This window comes from Triturus cristatus, chromosome 1_2 (genome assembly GCF_964204655.1).
Source record: "Triturus cristatus chromosome 1_2, aTriCri1.1, whole genome shotgun sequence".
NCBI classification, from domain to species: Eukaryota; Metazoa; Chordata; class Amphibia; order Caudata; family Salamandridae; genus Triturus; species Triturus cristatus.
In genome coordinates, this window is record NC_140580.1 from 982,073,492 (window position 1) to 982,095,609 (window position 22,118).

At 43.4% G+C, this 22,118-nt stretch overlaps 1 protein-coding gene across 4 annotated transcripts in view; it reads left to right on the forward strand.

Annotated features, from left to right (window-relative positions):
• Positions 1–21,888, forward strand: part of EXD3 (exonuclease 3'-5' domain containing 3) — a 2,855,457-nt gene extending 2,833,569 nt beyond the window's left edge. For all 4 annotated transcript variants that reach the window (XM_085610760.1, XM_085610781.1, XM_085610771.1 and 1 more), the window contains one exon: positions 18,058–21,888. In XM_085610760.1, coding sequence (XP_085466886.1) covers positions 18,058–18,422 — 365 coding nt within the window. In that variant the 3' untranslated portion in view covers positions 18,423–21,888. The remainder of the gene's footprint in view (positions 1–18,057) is intronic.
• The last annotated feature ends 230 nt before the right edge of the window (positions 21,889–22,118 follow it).

The window sequence follows — 22,118 nt, forward strand, 5'->3', positions numbered from 1 at the left end:
CTCTGGAAGACTGGGCCTTCATCACTTGAACCAGAGTGACTCCAAGGGCTAGCTGACTAGCCTCCTGTTCTTCAAAGACCCAGAGACATCAAAGTATTTTTCTCTGCTCCTGTTTCTAGTTCTTTGGAACTGAATCCAAGTGCTTGCTTCAGTGGAATCGACGCATCCTCTGCTGCAACAGAAGAATCAACACATCGCCGCTGTTTCGGGAACAGAATTGGCGCATGGCACTTGGAACCGCCACATCGCCGCCACTGCTGAAGGATGATAAAAGCATCCCTTTGTTCGCATGTAGAAATCTAGAGCATCGGCTTCGGAACCAACGCATCTCGAAACCGGCACTTCGTCTTCGGAACCATAGCATTGCCATCGTTACGTGAGGAAAATAGACGTATATCGTGTTGCTACCAGAATTAAAAGGTACTTTTGCTCAGCATGACCTCCGGGGTCCTGTTTCCAACCCACGCTCCATCGCGGTCAACCTGAACTTTTGACTTTGTCCCGGTCCAGCGCGACCAGATATCCAAATAGGCATTTATTGCTTCCAAGGGCTATTTGTACATTTAATCTTTAAAAAAGCATATCTCAAGTTCTACTTATTGGATTATTGTCATTTTGGTTTTGTATTATTTATAAAATTATTCTTAATTTTTCTAAATGTGTGTGGATCCTTTTTGTGGTGTTTCACTGTGTTACTGTTTGATGTGTTGCACAAATACCTAACACTTTTAGTTAACCTGCCTGCTCTGTGCCAAGCTACCAGAAAGTGAGCACAGTTTAATTTATAGTGTTTATCTGACTTACCTTGACTAGGATTGTGATCCTGCTTGTACAGAGTGCATACCTCTGCCAACCAGAAACCCAATTCTAGCAGTAAATAGTACACAATACTAATAATTCCTTAAACAACAATTATACATTTGCAAAAATATTTAGAAGAGTTAAAAATGATCACTTAAGATTTATTTAACAAATAAGCCAGCTGTAGTGGCAGTTTTTACATTTTTCAGACTGAAGATCTACCGGAAACCCACATTCAACTGTTATTATATTTGCTCACAAAAGTGATTTAGATATTTTCCTTCTATGTAATATACTTGCGGAAAAAAGTTAGAAATGTGTTAGATTCCTGCTTTTGTGGACTTTTTGTAATAGTCCTAGCTTGAACATCATTAAATTCCTTCTCATTCCTGGGCAATGTGTAGTGCACAAATATTTTTCAAAATAAAATACATTTGCTTAAATATAAAGTCTGAAAGAATGCTTTTCCCCTAACGTATCAAATGTAAGTGATGTTTTAGTCCCTCACTCCTTAAATTTACGTTTATGGATGATAAAATGTCTCCATATTCAACGGTTTTAAAATCACAGGATAGGTTCTATCTTTGGAAAAATGTAAGCAATTCACTCAGTCTTTCTGGAAGTGAGAGGAGGAGACACTAACAGATATTAAAGGGAAAGTTAGGAAAGATGCCTTCGTAGAGTTTTCGAAGGCTATCGGAGGCCACCTCAGTTTCAATAAACAGATTAGTTGCACTGTTAGTACAATCTATGACTTCTCCAGTTTTATAGGGACAGTGAAATACACGGTTTGCAACTATTCTTTAAACCTTGTTATAGGGGACAACTCAGCCAGGGGAGCGTTGGCCTCGCCGTAGGTTGGGAATTCATCTCCTACACGTTTGCAGGTTCACCACCACTGGTTTTGATGCACTGGCCCCAGAGTGTGGGGACCGTGTCGCATGCAGACTGGATGGGGCGCATTCTAAGGCTGCTGCAACACTGTCTTACTCATGGCCCAAGCGTTGAAAATTATACTGTACCCTTATTCATGTGGCACTTTTCAATGTGTCATTCAACGTGCAGCTCTCTCGGTGCCACTCGGACCATTCTACACCACCCCTACCGCTAGGCCACCACTTGACAGTGTGCCAAAGTACCTCTAGCAGTGAGCCTTGATTCTAACCTGTGACACCCCAGGGTTGGCCACTTTTCATATGCTAATATAGTATATGTAGGTGAACTCTAGAGGAGGAGAAGTAGGCTTGGCAGCAGCGCCTGCATTGTGTGAGTGCATACTTGCCTCACACAGTGGCCACTGAGAGCCTCCCTTCCATCTCATTCCTTACCACTAATCTGTAGACTGCAAACAGGCCACTGGCATATGTCTCCGGTTGGAGGTTCTGGGCCTAGTGACAGCCAAATAGACTGCAGAAGAAGACAGTGGGAGCCAGACGTCGCCTCCTGCTCGAAAAGCTAGCACTGTCTTGGTGCCCATGAGTCTGCGTAACTTTACTTGGTCTTTGTAATTTCTTCAATTCCTGTCAACAAAAGTAAAAGCTACTGGGTATTTACACTGAGCGGGTGGAACTGAATGCAAAGATAAATAGGCTAGGCTTTTGGAAGAGGCTTTAGTACATGACCATTTGAGCTTGCATAAGCGCAGAGTAGTTCTAGAGTACTACAGCCCATTAATAAGTATCTGACATCAGCGTTTATAACCACATTGACAGAAGTGGCACCTGAGCATACAGAGAGCAAAACAGCAAGCCAGCCCGCAACCTAAGCAGGAGGACAGAAGCTCCCAACAAACACTTCTATGTCTGATCAACAGGTGGGTATTTCACTAGAAAATCAAATGTCTTGAACAAACATGGTTAGAGTTTCCTAGTGGAGATGCCCTCTGCCTTTTACTCCCCTTATTGGACCCAAAGGCCTTGTCTTCTACCATGATTCTAGTGGTAAGATGAAGAAACAGTAAGGAGATATAACAGGGATCACTGTTCTTCTACCGTCATCTTCCACAAGGAGGGGTAATAAAAGCAGACACAATCATTAAAATGAAGCCAGCCCTGGAAGACTGCAGGCTAGTACTTAGAAGTGCACAGGAGGCCCATCTTTATTGCAATCCCAAATACCAGCTAAGGTAAAGACTAGTTTCTCTGAGTCCCAAGGTATAAAAGAAGAAACACCTCCTAGAAAGAAACACCTAGACAGTCCACACTGCCCCTTGGGTGGCAGGCGGGGGACCCAAATGCAGCTTCCAGAAAGAAATCCAACAGCAAGTCCTCACCAATGACAGCCCAAGAAGACATAAGCTAGGATGACAGCTCTTAAAATGCAAGTGCCCTACAGTCATTGATTTCTACTAATATTGTATATTATGAGGATTGAGATCATATCAAAGAAAAAGATCCAGATGGAGTTTCCCACCATTATTTAAATAACTCTGGGATGGTGTGGTTGGTCAATACGAAAAAAACGGAACTCGCATCCTCAAAGAACACAGGCATCAACATTGTCCGGCATTTTCCAACCAGCCAAATTCTAAGACCCTTTGATCTCTATTGGTCCTCAACCCTATCACTGACTTCCCTAAGGACTGAATACAGCTGTATACCACACTGCTGAACCGGGGTGTGGAACGGAATCATAACTCATCCCACCAGGCTGAAGAGATTTGTTAAAGAAAAGAAACAACTGATGGACAGAATGCTGGACAATGCAAACATTCACCCCCATTCACAAGGATCTGGGTTTAATCCATCATTCTTTTGCTCACCACACCACCCCAGTTTGGACCAAACCATATGCAAATCAGTCTTGACCCTGTTCCTTATGGGAACAGTCCAGCCCGAACTGCCAAGCCAGGTCCTCTCTGGACCGGAAACAAGCATCCTGGGACCGGTTTCGGGCATCACCCTTCATCAGCCAGGCTAACTTGAATCCAGTGGTGTAGTGAGCATGGGACCCACGTCTAGGCATGCCCTTCCCACTTAGGGTGACATATGCAAAATAAACAATTGATGGATTGAATGCTTGACAATGCAAACATTCACCCCCAGTCACAAGGATCTGGGTTTAATCCATCATACTTTTGCTCACCACACCACCCCAGTTTGGACCCAGCCATATGCAAATCAGTCTTGACCCTGTTCCTTATGGAAACAGTCCAGCCCGAACTGCCAAGCCCGGTCCTCCCTGGACCAGAAACAAGCATCCTGGGGCCGGTTTCAGGGCATCACCCTTCATCAGCCAGGCTAACTTGAATCCAGTGGTGTAGTGAGCACGGGACTCATGTCTGGCCATACCCTCCCACTTAGGGCGACATATGCAAAAGAAACAATTGATGGACGGAATGCTGGACAATGCAAACATTCACCCCCAGTCACAAGGATCTGGGTTTAATCCATCATTCTTCTGCTCACCACACCACCCCAGTTTGTTCCTTTTGCATTTGTCACCCCTAGTGGAACGAGTATGCCCAGACCTGAGTCCCGTGCTCTCTATGCCACTGGAGTCAAGCTATCCTGGCATATGAGGGGTGAAACCCCGAAACCGGTCCTAGGATGCTTGGTTCCAGTCCAGGGAGGGCCTGGCTTGGCAGTTCGGACTGGACTGTTCCCATTGGGCGCAGGGTCAAGACTGATTTGCATATGGCTGGGTTTAAACTGGAATGGCATAGTGAGCAAAAAAACAATAGATTTGGTCCCAGATCTCTGGATTGGGGTGAATGTATGACATTGTTCTGCACATTGTCCATCAACTGTTCTTTTGCATTTGTCTCCCGAGCGGGACGGGTATGCCCAGACGTGGATCCCGTGCTCTCCATGCCACTGGAGTCAAGCTATCCTGGCATATGAGGGGTGAAACCCCGAAACCGGTCCTAGGATGCTTGGTTCCAGTCCAGGGAGGGCCTGGCTTGGCAGATCGGGCTGGACTGTTTCCATTGAGCACAGGATCAAGACTGATTTGCATATGGCTGGGTCCAAACTGGAATGGCATTGAGAGCAAAAAAACTATAGATTTGGGCCCAGATCTCTGTACTGGGGTGAATGACTAAGCTCAGGATATATTCAGTTTATATGTTCTGAATTCATGTCGCATCAGGGAATAAACATGGTAATAGCATGCGTTATTCCCCATTCCAAGGCTTGCAACTCTGCATCTGTGCTACTTGCACAAGGTGTGACCTGGTGAAAAAATGGTCAGTCAAAAAAACGCCTGGGCTGCATAAGTTATTCCCACTTTATTATAAGGAGTCGGACGCAAATGGGAGTTTGTACTGGAGTAGGTATATACACAGCCATCAATTGCATGCCTAAGTCTTTTCCTTCAGGGGGCCTCACTGTTCTGTATTTTTAGGCACAGAGAGCATTTAACTTGCCAACGTGTGGGATCTTGGACTACCTATTCATTAAAGAAGGCAAATGCATTTTAAGTTTACCAATATCGACTCGGAATTTTCACTTTATAAGAATACTTCAACTGTCTTCTGTTTGTATTAACCAAAAATATTTCGGCTTCTACTCACGCATTGCTAACTGAAATCTGTTTATTTACTCTAATATACTCTTTCCTTCAGCTGCTGTTACTATGCAGAAGCACCAGTAACAAGAACACTGCTGAGTTAAAGCAGAAACCTGATGACCGCATCTCTGTCAGAGGACCCCAATTCTAGCCGCCATCACTCCTTACGTTCCAGCTCCTCTGAGGCTGTCACATAGGTCTGCCTGTGTACCCATGTGCTGACTTTTATCATCTCCTTCTATTATTTAATTGCACTCTGTAAGTTTCACGGGTGTGCCTTAACATGCACCACTTTTACGAAATGGTGTTAGGCTACAGAGCTTGGGTGTTGCTAAATCTCTATATTTTCAAAGGGTCCTGCCAGAGATTTAAAACAAGAACCGCACTCTTATGTACCCTGACTGCCCTTTACAACATCTCCCGACCCATAGTTAATAGATCTTGATAAATTGTATTATGCAGAAGCCGTAACAAAATGAGATGTATTTTGATTCATCTGATCCCGAAATATATCCTCAGTGTCCTGAAAGATACTCAGAAAATGCATCCTTATTGACCAAAAAGGGCTCTAATTGTGGTTCTAAATTCAGTGAATGTAGCACCAACATCTTATGAATCAATTCTGCAAGTATCTAGCTCCTACTTCTTTTGTACGTTTCACCACTAAGATTGTCTGGACAGTATCTTCTGAGCCAAAATGAAATAAATATTGGCCTAAATTACTATCTAGTCGAAAAGGCTCTGGATACTGCCCCTTCCAGCTGTAAATATGGCCTACATCTTAGATAGCAGGCCTGGCAGCCCAAAAGGCAAGGTGCATGACATTTAAAAGTAGGAAATGTAGAAATGTACAGTGACTAGAACCTAAAAGCTATTTTCTCTCCAGGCATGCTGGCTGGTTGTGAGTGATACCCCGGGGTGCAATTTGAAATACTAATACTGCATCTCAGGAACGGGATTAGCTAGAAGAATAATGAAACAACATTTTTTTTAACAGTTATTAAAAATCCAATTCAATGGTGAAATCACATTTTTAATAAATATTATAGAAAAGTAACTTTTAAGAAAGTTACCTTTTCCTGAAATTTCTGGAGGCTAATTTGCATTTTCTGTCCAGCTGAGCAAATAATATGTTGACCTGAATGGGGCACAGGCGACTCACCGAAACCTCACTATGCTGGATGTGGGCATCCGTTTTGACATTACAAGGTCAACTCCTGCTGGAGTGTCAAATCCTGCCTGTCATGTCTACTTGGCCTGGGGCACACTTGAAAGGAAAGGAAACTGGATGCCAAGGCAATTCTTGTGCATCCACTGTCGTGTTGCTGGAAATCCCTGCTTTTGTCCTACCAGACACCTGTTTCTGGGTTTATTGTGGATAAAGTAACTACTTCAAACTGGATTTTTGTGTTAGATGTGGGAGGACACTATGGTTAGTATAGTGCACTACCCACACACTCACACCCAGCCCTCAGAGCCCACGTTTAGTGTGGCCAAAGACTTTCGCCATCTTGAAGATGGATAAAGAGGCTATGGCTGGTTGCAGGTCATTATACCCCATTGGTTAGGGCTTGTCCAGGAGTCATTCTTACCCAATAGCTAGTGCCAGGCATTAATATGGCACCTCCAGGCATCCACTTCTAAACACTGTTATACCCGATGATGAACAGAAGAGGACAGAATCTGCTATCTGTGACATGAGAGGAGCCCTGAAGGTCCATTCTTGCTCCCTCTTGTATCCAGGACAAAGAAGTGGAATTCAAGGGTCATAAGGCTGAACTCCTGCTCAAGCTATAGGGATACAGCCAGCTAAAGGAGACCATTCCTGCAAATGGCCAGCTGACCAGTGGCAATTTGACCTGGACTAGACCCTGCTGTTAGCCTCTACCTGACACCCTGTGTGTCACTAAGTGCCTCCCCTGATGTCCTGGGGCCTTTAGAAGTGTATTTCTGGGGTGGATTGGGACGTAAATGACTAAGGGGCTGATTTATATTCCAATGGAGGACCCGTTTCCCCGCTGGTGCAATTGAGTAAATTACAACAGCGCCCTGACAGAGATGCCGCCTGTCAAATTTAAAATGACCGCCATGCTGGTGGTCATTTCTAAAGCATTGGCAGGATCTGCTGTCATGGCTATTCCTGTTAGTGCTTTTCACAGTTTGGTGCAGGGCTCCATCAACATGATGGGGCCTTTCACCAATCCGTTTACTTTTGTATTTTCAAACAGGAAATCCCAAAGTGGGATTTTGGTTCTGAAAATGAAAAAGATAATACCTCCCTCCCATGGCAAGAGGGGCATTTTTTGTTTTTAGGTCTCGCCTGACCCAGCGCATGCGCTGGTCTGGTGAGACTTATTGAGAGGGCTCCAAAAAGTGCTACCAGGCCAGCCTAGAGCTACAGTGCATGTGCGCGGGGGCGCGCGCTACTTTTACCGCAATTACTTTCACTTTCGCGGCCGCGCGGCCGCTTTGATGTTTGATCGCGATCACTTTCACTTTCACGGCCGCAGGGCCGCTTGGCATAGCCAATAGGTCTCGCTTTTGGGATCTTATAAGTGTTTAGTTATGCAACTGTTGCATGGCTAAACACTTATAAGGTCCCAAAGGTGAGACCTATTGGCTATGCCAATGCTTGTTTTACCGTGTTTTACCTCTAAGGTTTGCCTGGCGGTAACGGACAGTTATGTCTCCAACCACTCTAATTGGACAGACGAATGAACATATTGCCAATTCTCTGACTGTCCTTACTCCGTCAGAGAAGTTTGGCTATGGCGGTGGCAGAGTAGTCACCACCGAAGCCAAACCTCTGATCTGCTCGCATTTAAATCAGGTGGACGGACCACTTTGTTGCCGGGGAGGAAACTCTGCAGCCGTTGTGACAGAGTTCCCTTACCGCCAACATCTAAATCGGCCGCTAAGTCAGACGGTAAAATCTTTGACCAGGACAAACTTGGTTGATGTATCCAACCCCCTCTCCATCACAGCCAGCCTCAAATTGCACCTAGGACCCGGTCTACCACAACCTTTAACTATTATTGCCACTTAGTGCTTCTTGGCACTATGGCTCTTTAAAACTTAAAAAATACATATCACTGATTTCACTTATTGAATTTTGGTGTCAATTTGTTTATTAAATGTTACTCTATTTTTGTAATTCAGTTTTGAATTGTGATTTTATTACAGTTTTGGTACTGCAGAGATACTTTACACATTGCCCTAAATTAAGCCTGTCTAATCTGTGCCAGTGCTACCAGGGGGCTCAGCTCAGTTAAATTAGTGCCTTTATGGTTTCACCCTGACAAGGGTCGTGATTATTCCCTGAGGTGGGTAGTTACCCATCCCAAAAATGATCCAATTTCTTACATATGTCTCACTGGTTTCGCATCACCACACTCTTGCAATTTTCCACTTTTTCCACTCCCGCTCGTTAATCTTCTCTTGCTGCTCACTCTACACTCTTTGTCATCTCACTGCTAAAGGGAAGCTCTCTACTCGGTCAAGACCTCTGGAAGTCCCAACCTTGCCAGCATCAGTGGCCCTGAACTCTCACTACCACCAGATAGAAGCTGGCAGCCACCCAGTTCCAAAGACCCTCCCCAGGGATAGCTAGGAACAAGCAGCTCCACGGCACCCAACGACCCGATGCCTGCTCCTACTTAACCCCCTCTTTCACCTGTCCACCATCCTGCACACGAAGCAAATCCCATCTGGCTGCAGCAAGTTGTTCTGCAGTGAGACTGTGCTGCAGCTCTGGTGATGCGCATCATCTGGAGCTCCGGCCCCCAGCCGTCTCTTCACTTGAGATCACTCTGCAGCTCTGGTAATGCACCTCTCTACGAATGGGGCCCCCACACAGCTCTGTTAACACAAGCCTGCTCTGCGGCACTTCTCTCATTTCAGAAGTAACTACAAGGTATGCGAAACTGGCCTGGCAGGGTTGGGCGATGGCTTTGCAGACATTATAAGGCAAGAGTATACATTTCACTCTGTCAACAAAGCATGGACTAGCATTCCACCCTTTGTACAGTAAATTATAAAGTGTGAAGTGAAGGGTTAGTGCTGCGGATTGTTGGCCACTGCCGCAGTGTTTCCCTTCCTTCAGTCTTCAGGAGTATAGTTGCGCTTATGCCACCCTAAAGCCGTTTCTAAGCGCTGAGGGATAAACGGAAGGGAAAGGAAGAAGGACGAGAGATAAAACGAGGGAACAAGAGAAAAAGGGATCTGTTTGAGGGAGAATAATTATATTGGAGAGGGAATTGTAATGATGGAAGGAGAGAACCAAGGAGGAATCAGTCGAGAGCACTGGAGGGAACACAAGAGACCACAGGGGGAAGAAGAAGAGACCACAGAAGGGAACAGAACAGAGTCTAGGCAGAGACATTAGAGAAGGTGGAAAGAAAGAGAAGACAGTTAAGAAGGGACTAGCAGAGTCAAGGAGCAAGAGAAGACCGTTAAGAAGGGACTAGCAGAGTGAAGGAGCAAGAGAATACAGTTAAGAATGGACTAGCAGAGTCAAGGAGCAAGAGAAGACAGTTAAGAAGGGACTAGCAGAGTCAAGGAGCAAGAGAAGACAGTTAAGAAGGGACTAGCAGAGTCAAGGAGCAAGAGAAGACAGTTAAGAAGGGACTAGCAGACTCAAGGAAGGGACACCCACCCGTACCTCTCTGTACCTCACTGCTTTGAATTGTGGCCGTCTCAGCCTTTCATCCTGTACACTTTTATTTCTCGAGCATCTCAACAACCTGCGTTAAGCTTGGCAAAATCGAGGTCTGCAGTGAACAGAAATGTACAGGAAAATGTGTGCATACCCATGAGGGGCTTTCTGTAACAGCGTTTCGTACATCCTCATTGCTGCTTTCAACGGGTGAATATTCCCTGACATCAGTGTTACACACGAGGCTTAAAATAGTATCGTCAGTCAACCTCAAAGATGCTGCTTAATGTCTAGTGTTGTGTTAGCATGGTTGTTTTTGTGGATTGGATACAAGGACAGGAGATCTTGGATGACGTCACTGATCTAGGACAGTACCTACGCTGTGCCTGTCGAACTCTACCCTGGAGATCTCGATTCTCGAGGGGGTGAATGGAAATCCAGCTCCACTGTGCTGGGCGAAAATTCCGTTCCGCTCGCGGAAATTGCGATAATTTGACATTTTCGCGTTCCGCGGAGAGCGCGAAAATGTCAAAATTTCCGCATTCCGCAGCTTAGCGATAATTTGTTTCTTGCTCGTGCTGTAAAATAATACATTCTCGCGCACGCGCGATCGCCTTACCTGAATCCCCGCGTTCGCCGACATGTTTTCCCGATCCGGTCGCGTTCTCCACGAGATGTTGGATTGTTGATAACCATTTGCGCTGTCTCGTGACAGTTCGCGCCCGCAGTAATGTCATTGGTCGCGCGATCACGTCTTTCTTCTCGCGATCATGCACCGCGAGAAGAGTGAAAACAAGATGGCCGCGCCCGCGAGCAACCGCATGAGTAAGTTGGCGAGCCGCGACCACGCAGAAAATACCGCTAACGGGCGGGAAAAAAACTTCCGCATCTTCGCGATATTTCCGCGTGTTTGCGGAGATTTTTAACATTTTCGCGATAATTTGCGAAAGTCACTTTCGCAAATTCCGCCCACCCCTAGTTTCCTCTGTGGTCCGACTCCTCCCCCAAGACAATGGTGATCATTACGGCACTCTGCTTACCATCCGGGTATTTCCATCTTTGTTCTAAAACAAAAAATCTTAATAAACGATCTGACTTTTGAATCCAAACTCCTGTCAGTGTCAGAACGGCCTGGAGGATATTTACTGACAAGTGAGAGTAGTATATGAATGGCCAGTAGGGCTGGGGAAGATCTGTTTACATGTCTGGAATAGATTTTGTTTTCTTAGTGTTCATTACTCGGGATTTTCTCACCATTTTGTTCACTATAAAATATAAAGCGATAGTTCATATAAATACAATGTTCAGGGAAGTGGCGTTGGGAAACACTGGTGGATGAGAGCCACCAAGACCCACGTAGACACGAGTCAGCAGCTGTCTCACACAGTTGTGCCACTTTATACAAACAGCAAGGCATTGCCTCATTGAGAACTTCCACCCATTATATAATCTATATAACGTTGATGCTCTTGCCATTGGATATGAGTGTATAACCTTCATCTTCATGAGGGTGGACGTCCCACGTCCTGTAGTCTTTACAACTCTGTCTGACGACAGAGTGTCAATCTCTGCACTAATGAAAATAGTGCCCCCCCCCTCCTCTCTGGTAGGTCATCAACTCCCATGTCTGCAGGTTCACGGAAGCCTTGCCCTAGGCATATTCAGAAGTAGCCCATCTACATTCATACACGCCCTTATCAGGGGTGAGCAGAACTCGCAGAGTTTCACGCTGTTGAAATCTGCAGAGTTACAGCAAAACTTTGCTAGATTCTGTGGAGTTCCGTGAATGGGTGAAATTAGGCATGTCGCACTGCTTGAGCTGATTTTTATCACTGGTAGCTCGCTCCGCGCAGAAACATTATCACGAACGACACCACACGCCGCCCTGCTTCTTGAGTTGATTTTGCTGGCACTCAAGTAGATTTTCTACTTGAGCAGCAGCTTTCTGACCACGAACATCTGACTGAAAATCACGCTAGGGAATGCCAAATCTCGCTCATGCTCACCAACTTACCCTTGTCGAGCTGCGTGCGAGAAAAAACTCCACCACGCGGCATTTGGCCGGAACTCTGCAAGTTCCACCGGCAGAGTGGAATTTATCGCCCACTCTTAGTCATTACCAGTAATAAACCTATAACCCTTATATGTGACTGTTAGGCATCGTTTCGTGATTTTACTGTCAGAGGGGAAACTGAGCTTCTGCTCCTTGCAAGGTTTTTTATATCACACCTTGTGCCCAAATACATCTGCATACATTGTTTACATGAGTCCAAGAGCTAAATAAACATTAGTAAGAAAAAAATATATATTACCTTGTACATTATATTCCTTTTATTCACTTACTTTTTTGGTTGGCCTTTTCTCCTGCTCAGACATTCAGGGAGAAAAGTATATTTACCCACTCTCAGCCAGTAGAGTACACTAACTAAATTCTAGGGTAACAGAGAACAGGAAGGCCACTGCCGGACGACCCATGTTTCCATGTGTGTGTTAGCTGTCTGTGCTCCTCCTGTGTTCTACACCCGCCCCTAGAACCACTTTGTACGTTTAGTTTGACAGCGCCGCTGTCACCAGACCATACGTTATACACCGAAAAAGAGGTTCAATAAGTACTACTAAGAAAAGGGATTCGGTTCCACCCACATTTTGTTATTCTTGAGTTCAGCATGTGATTGGGCAGAGCTTGTGTTCTTCGCTGAAAAACAGCGCTTGCATTGCACTCTTTGCCTTGTGGGAAAATGTATGCTAATAAAGCAGGGCTCCGTTGGTTATAGTGGCAAGCCCATGGTCAAGAATATGGGCCTTATCTGTTAATTATGAAAAGTTGTGATAAAGGTAGTAGGCCTGACATATTTATTGAGAAAAGCATATTTTAAAGTGAATATTGGTTTACATATTAGATATGGATTGTTATGACTCTGTATTGAAGCATGGAGAGAGTTATTTTGTTACAAGGAATGTAGAAAACCTTGGCAATAGAAGAATTGCACTGTGAGGATTACAGCATTAAGAAACAATAGACAGATGTACAAAGACATTTTGCTTTTACCAAAGGTCCGATTCGCAGAATGGGGTCATTTTAGTATCTGCAAAACTCAAATTGTGGTTAGGTAACATATTACTGAATCTCAGTTTGGGTCTGCAACCAAATACGGATTTGGTATTTGGAAGGGGCAATTTAAGAGAGAGAGAGATATAAATATATTTATATTTATATATATATATATATATATATCTATATCTATATCTATATCTATATATATCTATATCTATATCTATATATATCTATATCTATATCTATATCTATATCTATATCTATATCTATATCTATATCTATATATATATATATATATATATATATATATATATATATATCTATATCTCTTCTCAGCCTGTTAATCCGAAATAGAAAGAAAGGACGGTAGCATTCTTCGTTAAGTGCCATAATTTCCCTAGCCATTATATCTGAGACTTCCTGCAGACCTGTAGAATTGTGTAATTCCTCTTGCTCACTGATAGTCACAAATTCAGTGTGGATAGTCAGGATCTTAGACTTTTAAAAAGTGCCAAATTATCACAAGTCTTTGTAAAATCTAAGTTCACTGAGCTCTTGAGAGAGGTCATTATGTTAATGATCTTAAACAGTTCTTTTGAAGAATTTGCTATCTACCTCTTTAATATTCATAAGGCAGGTCGAATTGCAACCTACTACGAATCAGTATTTTTTAAACTAGTTTATTAGTATATAGGCCGGTTAGCAAAATAGCGTGCTGGTCGCAAAAATATTGGTCACAAATTATGATCAGTATTTTGCGACCAGTGCTTTGTACATCTGGTGGAAGTGTTAAAATGTTTTCACTAATTTCTAAGCACAAGTTACAAATGTGTTCTTATGGTCTCTCACGACCCCTCGTCATACTTGCTTCAATGTGGTGTCCCTCAGTTATACATTCCTAGTCCAACCTTATTTAATTTGTATGTGGCACCGCTGGCTGTTTTGATCAGGAAACTTCATTTAGCCTGTAAGATCCTCCTTAGATTGATTGGTCCAGGGGCCATTTGTGCCCACGATATTCGTACTGAAGAGAAAACCGTGGCATACTGGCTAGCTAGAAACTGTCTGTGGTTAAACTCCGATAAAAGAGAGGCAATGATCTTATGGAGTCTCTCTTATTCTTGGTAGTCCCGTTGATGGTCTGATTCTCTGGGCCCTATCCTAGAGCCGGTAAGTTCTGTAAGAAATCATGGGGCGATCTTTGATTCCATCTAGGTTTAACTATAGATTGACCACCTTACCTTAACGTTTGTTTTTCAGTTAAAACAATTGATTAAAATTCGACCTTCTCCCAGCTTCATCTCACTTTCCTATTGTCTAAATCATATTTGAAGCCCACTTGGTCTATTGAAATCACTGGTCTTCCATCCTATAAATTCAGGGGACTTAGCTTCATCCATCTGACCGTTTCTATTTTAGCACCAGGCTATATATCAATAACCAGGTGAGCTGCTCCTAGCAGCAAGAATAGGGTCAATACAGAAAGGGCGGATTTGCTCCAATAAGGAGCAAGGCCCTCACACACCTCGGAGGGTGTCATGCTTCATCATTGTTGGGCTGGCGCTGCAGTGCCCAGCGGGCCCCACACGGGGGCTCTTTGCCGGAGATCTTTTAACCTTCTGGTTCTGCCGTTTTCATGAAGTGGGGATGTGTTGGCTCTCTGGTGTATGTGCAAAAAATGAGGAGAGTGTGCGGTGAGCAGAGATAAAAATAACTATAGGAACTCGCCAAGATAGCTTTATTTTGCGGGTTCCCTGTTATGATTAAAAGCCTGTGGTGCTTGTTCCTGGAGATATGTCAATGGTCTCTTCAAGGGTTGTGAAACAGGGTAGAGGTCAACATGTTTCATGCCTTTGGTGTCATGTCGATTGTGGCATTTCGTCAGGACCTAAATACCATATAATCTACTCAATGAGGGGTGAAGAATATAAAAATGTGTAAACTTAAATCCATACCCTCATCAAAATACACCATCTGTAGTCGTGTTCCTCATAATTGGGGACCGTGATGGAGGTAAGAAGGGGCCGCCACTCTGGAGTCAGGAGGCGCTCACTGTCATCACTCGTGACTCATCAACAAAGGTTGCGTAGCTCCGTGGACCTACCCTCCGAGATTCCGGGTACTTCGCTTCATCCATCTGATTGTTTCTATTTTAGCACCAGGATGCCTGTAGGTATTCACTCTAAAACTCTTAAGTAAATAAATCCTTGGTAGGCCCTCTTAGAAGAGAGGGTAATTTCATTTGCCAACTGGATTTTTCTATCCAGTTGTAATTTTATGACGGTATGCTTGATGACTCTGTGTTAAAGCGAACGGTCAGTAAAATAGGCTTGTGAGGCTTATGGTCACAAACCAATGATAAAGGCAGTTGGCCTGATTGTTTTCACTGGGAAAGGGTATGCATGATGCCTTGCATCGAATCAGTTTATTATGAAATGTTGTGGCAAAGGCAGTAGACCTGGCTTATATATTGTGAAAAACATTTGTTAAAGCCCATAGTCTTTTAAGGATGAATTATCATAACATTGTACTAAAGCCCCTATGCAGGCATTTTGTTACACGAATTCTCACAGATTACCATAACAGGCATAGTTTTATATTGATCCAGTCAAACAAAGCCTGGCGATAGAAGATTTGCACTATGATAATCCTTCTTTAGGCCCTCTAAGGAGGGAATTTATATTGTTTTTACCACTGTATATTGTACATATTTATAATTAAATTACAGTATACCTGATGGGTGCTGGAACTTTAAAACAATGAAACAGTGTACACTAGCCTTGTGATATGGACACCTGCTGCTGTGTTTAATTTGATTAGTTATTGCGAGCGTATGCCTGCCATGTTTAGGTGTCAGAATGTTTTCGACTTTTAATTCTTTTAATGTATCTTGCATATATTGTTGAGTTAGTTGTGTGTGTTTCGTTGTGTAAGTGGGTGAAAGAATGTATCCAGGGGGGGATGAATTGATGCATGAGTGCAAGAATGAGTGAGAGACTACATATATAATGACTTTGAGTGAACAAACCCATCGATGACTGAAAAGGCACTTATACGTACAGACTCGACCTATTCCAATTGCCAATGCTTGTTTTGATTAAGAATGTCTCTCCCCTCCACTTCCACCCCATGACTTCTCCTGTGGGTAGAGAAGCAGCAGACTCCATCAGGGTACATAGAGGCAAGCCACGCAGCCCTGGAAGTAGACACCCACAAGCCAGAAACAGAGAGCCCTTTGGCCGTGAAACCTGAATCCAGGGCCTCATTTTAAGGACTTCATAGGTCACCTCAACTCATGTTTTTTATACCGACATGCTAGTTTCCTGTCATTTTTATCCATATTATTTTGTGAATGGGGGTGCCCCCATGTCGCTGCCGCATGTTTCTCTGATGCAGTTGTTTTGTTCTCTGTGCATGTGTATCCTCCCTGTTTTGCTAGTGGGAAAGCGAGCGGCGGATTCATTGCAGCGGTGAAATGTCCACATAGCTGCTAAAAGTGCTCTGTAATCCCTTCACGGTCATCAGTAGGGATACCAACTTACAACCGAAATACCACCCATCAGTTTATAAATCATCCATTCCTAATTATAACTCTTGCTCATCATTACTTCAAAGCACATCCTCCTCCTCCTCCTCTCAGAATACATTGATACTATCCAATCAAGAACAAGCAAGGCAACTTTTGCTATACCCAGAATCCTCATTTACAACAAGGTGAAGCAGATTGTTACTAACAACAGTGTTGAATCACCACTAACTTCGTTTACAGTTGATAAGCTTCTTCTGGCCAAAGGTAAATGGCATTACAAAACCCATCTGTCTTTCCATATATCTATTGGACCATTTGTGGCTGCATCCGTACACCCTCAGCAGAAAGTCTACAGAAGTGGGAGGTTGTTTCTGACTGAAAGAAGTCACAAAGTCGTCCCTGATTTATTTTCTAAAGCTGAGGTTAGTCTCCTTCAACTTAAGGAGCAATGACTTATAGACGTATATCTTTGTTTATTTTCCAACACTCCACTCATGCTAAACAAAGGGCTGGCTTTGTAACTTAAATCAGCAGTGGGAAAATAGATCTAACCAGCCCACAGTACATAGTCGTGAGTGGAATGGGCTAAATGGCCCTTTCAGATTGAGGCTCTGAAAGAAGCCTCTTACCCTGCAGCCGACCAGAAAAATGCCAGAGTAGCAGAAAGGCCAGTCCGCCGCTGACCACACATCCCAATGAGGGGACTACATTTGCACGTAGCTGGAAGTTAGATTCAACCCTTCCTGCTGACACTGCATTTCCTTAATAAAAACAAATCTGTTGCTGCAATAACAAACCTCTACTTATCTCCTTCAAAATAGACAGAAGTATCCGATCGAATCATCATCATGATTCAGTGGAGAAATAAAATAATTCTGGCGATCAGAGTGTACTTTCATACTGGGTTCTACCTCACATCTATTATCCAACTTCACATGAGTGGCCCAAGCTATAAAGATGGTGCCTGAAGTTCCAATCCCGAGCACCCTTGAGTAACCCTGAAATGTTGATTCCTTCCAGGGAGTAATTTGTCATTGATTGCTTTCATGGAAATCAGACTCGCTGGTGAGCACACTGAGCGTGCCGCATTCACAGCTGACTTTTTCCCATCCATCTTCTAACACTGTCTGTTCTGCCACTTGGGTGTTTAACAGTGGGTTCTTGCATCACACCAAGAAGTGCACAACCACCATATTCCATGCCTCTGCTGCATACACACGTCACTCTGACTCATGTATCACAGTAACAACCAGACCTAGGAGGCGTGAGTCACAGGCAGAGGGAATACCTCCTAATGTTCATATGTGTGTTTTCACTCGGAGTCAATAGGATGTGAAACCACCCAGCCCTAAGCTGCCATGAGCCCACAAAAACTGAGACACCTAGGACCAGTGAGTTGATGGACGTCAAACAACCCTCAATCACAGTCTACAATGTCCCTCTGATATGCTTGCTTGTTCTTTGAGAGCATCAATTAATTGTTGTGCTTGTTTTTGCCTTTTTTCCTAGATCTGGAGAATCCCAAATGTGACCCAGCTGGAGGACCTTTGACGGATACTCTCTCTTCAAGTGCTCCTGAGTCAACCTCTAGCTCAAGTGGGGGTTTAGCGTACAACCCTAACTGTCAATGGGCGGAAGAGCAGTGCCTCTCCACAGACTCGTTGGAGCTCGAAAATGGTGCCACTCTGCAGATAGCTGCAATACCCGTGGGGCTGATGGATAAGGTGGACCTGTTTTACTGCTGCAGCCAATGTGGGAAGGTTTTTTGGGAGGGTACACACTTTCAGAGGGTGGTTTCTCAGTTTGAGGAAGTGCTACATGACCTTAACGGGAAAGGGTTCTATGAAATGCATGCAACTGAGCCTAATCTGTGAGCAGACACAGTCTGATTACCTGGTTGACCTGTGTGCCACTTTTTCAATTGAAATACCAAGCATCTATCCTTCTGCTGTACATGTCATCCATCTCTCTGCATCGTGTCCATTTCCCAGCCAGCTGAGCAGGATCCTTTAGGTGGAGATAATTGGGGTCCCCACTGCAACAAAAAGTGGTGGCAGGAGAAGAAGTTGGAGTGATCCACTTATGGAAAATAAATTTTAGACTGTGATGTCAATAAAGAAAATAACCTTACGTAGCTGTCAAACAATAGATTCCATCCTCATCGAGCAGGAAGTCCAAAACCATTCCCGTGGCAGACTCTGTTTGTCCATCCTGACCCTTTGTTAATACCATGAGCAAATCTAGATAGCATTATTTGCACTTGCATCCGCATCCCTTCATGGTAGACTGCTTAACTTTGCATAGCGTACCTTCTTGTTAGGTATGGCTGACTTCGCCAGGCACGGTCTATCTTGTGAGTTTGTGGTTTTCAGGATAAGATTGTATGTATGTGAGCATCTTCTTCTCCATAGTAGATATTGTTGTTTATGTTAATTTTCCCATATACTGTATACCTCTGCCTTTCGTGATAAGACAGCTTATTGGTACATATTTCCTTATAAGAAATGTTGCATATCTGAGACCCCTGATTGGATAAGAACTTACCTCTAAACCGTAATGTATGTTACTGTGCAGGGAGCATCTCTGGTAAGTCCTTTCTTAACCTGCTGCCAGGCATCTTTTGGAATATCGCTTTTGGGCAGCGTTTGAAGGTAGAGCCCACTGCCCTATTTAGGATCTTTATGAGAGCATGGTTCTCTTATTTAGGAAAAACTGAAGTGCTAAATTCTGAAACTCTTAAGACACCCGGGAGGCGCAGCACGAGGATGAAGCTGGGGGTCCTATGAGTAGGACTAAGAGAATCATTCCACCAAATGTCACCACTTTCCATTGCTTAATGACTTGGGACGCTGTAGCAGCAATGTGTTCATACAGTTGATCTTTAAAGGGCGCCTCTTATGAACCTTAGGAATGTGGCAGACAAGTGTCTGACCAGACAGTGGGCTATACTGAGATATCTAACTTCAGATGTCAGAGCATGGCATTGACCTATACAAACCCACAACTACTTTTATAAATAGCTTTTTGAACAAATAAGAAAAAGGTGTTGCTTTATTTTATATATCTAAAGGTAAGGGATTGCGGACATTTCGGTTTTATAGGGATTTTCTTTGTAAATCTGAGCTCATTTCAGATTTGCTTTCTACATTTTTCAACTGTCATGGCAGCCAATCGGAACGCAAGATTGATTCCAAACCATTTTATTCAGATTTTAATGTATTTATTTATGAGATGCCTTCTGGTTTGCCAGCGAAACTGAGGTGTGTGTTTTGTGTTTGTAGTCAGTGGTGTTTTCACATCTCTCCTGTTTGTCATAACAATATAGTTAGCAGTGCCTTTCAATGTGTTGTTGACTTGGCTGTACACAGCAGGCCAAGTCATGATTCAATGTACGCTTTTCCAAAAACGACTACAAGTTCCAACTAAACTCTTGTTCAGTGGCCTAGTGTGTATGTGTTTCACCTCCGTATACATTAGCCAATTAGCCGGGTGACTTTAGCACCTCCAGACTGGTGGAGTGTCAGATTCTTCCAAAACACAAGGTAACTTGCACCCTTATCAGAAGGGAGGAGGGATCACCACTGTTTGTAGGACAGAAAACATAACTGATGGCTACAATCGGACCTAGGAGTAGGTGGGTCCTGCATAAGAACATAGTAATAGTGTGTTCCTGCCCTGGGCCATCTAATCTCCAGAGGATTCTGTAACATGTTCTGTTACTGATTAGCGCATTTTCTTGCGCTTGGGCATCTTTGTCCACCTGAGTGTCGGTTTTTCACTTGAGTGTTGATCACTTATTAGGATTCCCTTCTCAGTTTCCCCCCTTTCTGTCACAAGTTCAGAGGTTTTGTAGTCCCACAAATGTTGCTTGTGCGCGTCAGTCATCTAATCAGTGCAGTTGTTCCTGCGTGATGCAGGACCTCTGTCCTTGCATTTTGTTGGGCAATCCTCATTCGTTGTCTGACGGGAAGCCTTCGAGCATTTACAGCGCTGTCATATTGACAGCAGCTCAGTGATGGCGTCTTCCAGAGAAACTTCTTGCTCACCTGTTGGCATGGGAATGTTGGAAATGAACGTATCGTTTTTGGAAATGGAAACTGTGACAGAATATTCATTTTCGTGAAGTTTGTAAGTCTTTCTCAGGCCAAGCACAGACAATTGAACAGATTCAAACAGCCAATTGAACAGATTTGGTCAATTAAAAGAAATACTACTTCTTTATTCTCTAAGGGAACTAGTCAGTTTAGACCGCCGGCTGACCAGGCATAATGAAATATATCCTATATAGATTTCATAGCAACTATTCTGATGGAAAGGAGAAGAACTGACTGTTTTTGAGTTTTAAATAAATGTTAGCATTGGGCGTTTTACTTTTACTTTGAAACAATACCACATCCATGGTTGTCAGAGACCAGTGTTGCCGCACCACACAGGTGACCAGCAAAAAACACATGTCCTTTCGTCATCCTCCCCCTTTTTGATTCGAGCTCTCAAAGTTCATCTTTTTTTCCGAATATTAGATCTTCTCTGAGGCAATAAAGATGATTGCACTAGGTCATATTTTTCCCACCTGCACATGTTGTCCTCTAAAGCAGTCCTGAGTGAAATTTTAACTATGGGAGTAATTGTGGTGATTTCATGTACCTCTTGTGATGCAAAATTACTTAAAACTATGCGATTACAAGCGTTTGCATTATAATGAGTAATTTGGCACAAAAATCCAATCGCCGGATCAATGAATTTAGCAAGCATGACCAGCTGTTGGCTGCTGCTGATCGTGCTCTTTTGCACTTAGTGCTATTTTCTTAGCTCAAACTGCACCTTGGGTTCGTTTTGGACACAAGTGTGTGTTTTGTGATAAGAGAATAGTGGTAACTGCTGGGTTGAACTCTTCCTATAATTCCCTGTAATCTTGCATGATTTTGCTGTAATTTTGCGTAACTACGCTGCAGCAAATTAAATGAGTTATGCCTACCTCTACACTGCACACAGGAAAGGATCTCTTAAATATTGCACACTTAGACGCTCACAAGTCATTGGTAAATCTACACCTACACTTACTTCATTTGAGCTCAGGTAAGCTGCCACAACAAAACTTTAGATGACAAAATGAAGTCAATAGGAAAAAAGAGTGGGAAAAGGTTTTAATTTCTTTAAATTGTTTGTGTTGTACCTAAACAGGACTTTGTTTAATTATTGTACTGGTTGATTAACTAGCTTACTGGAATTGGTCTGAAGGCTTCACATTTTTAATTAATTCTTTTTGTAAATGACTTCACTCCATCATGTTACAGTTTTCTGAGACTGAAACAAGCCAATAAAATCGCTATGAAAATGGAACCCTGTATGTTTCTTTATGTTGTCACTTACGAGGCGAACACCTGGCACCTTAACCATCAGTACTGAATAAAATAAAAACAAAAAAATATCTCATTGTACCCTGTTTCTGAGCAGTCATTTGAAGACTCCCAATTTATAACTAACCTTTCCTTCCTAGCATGCAGTAGGTTGTTGAAATGAATAACACCGGGCGCACGTACAGATGTCAATTTCTGACTGAGGCTTCTAAC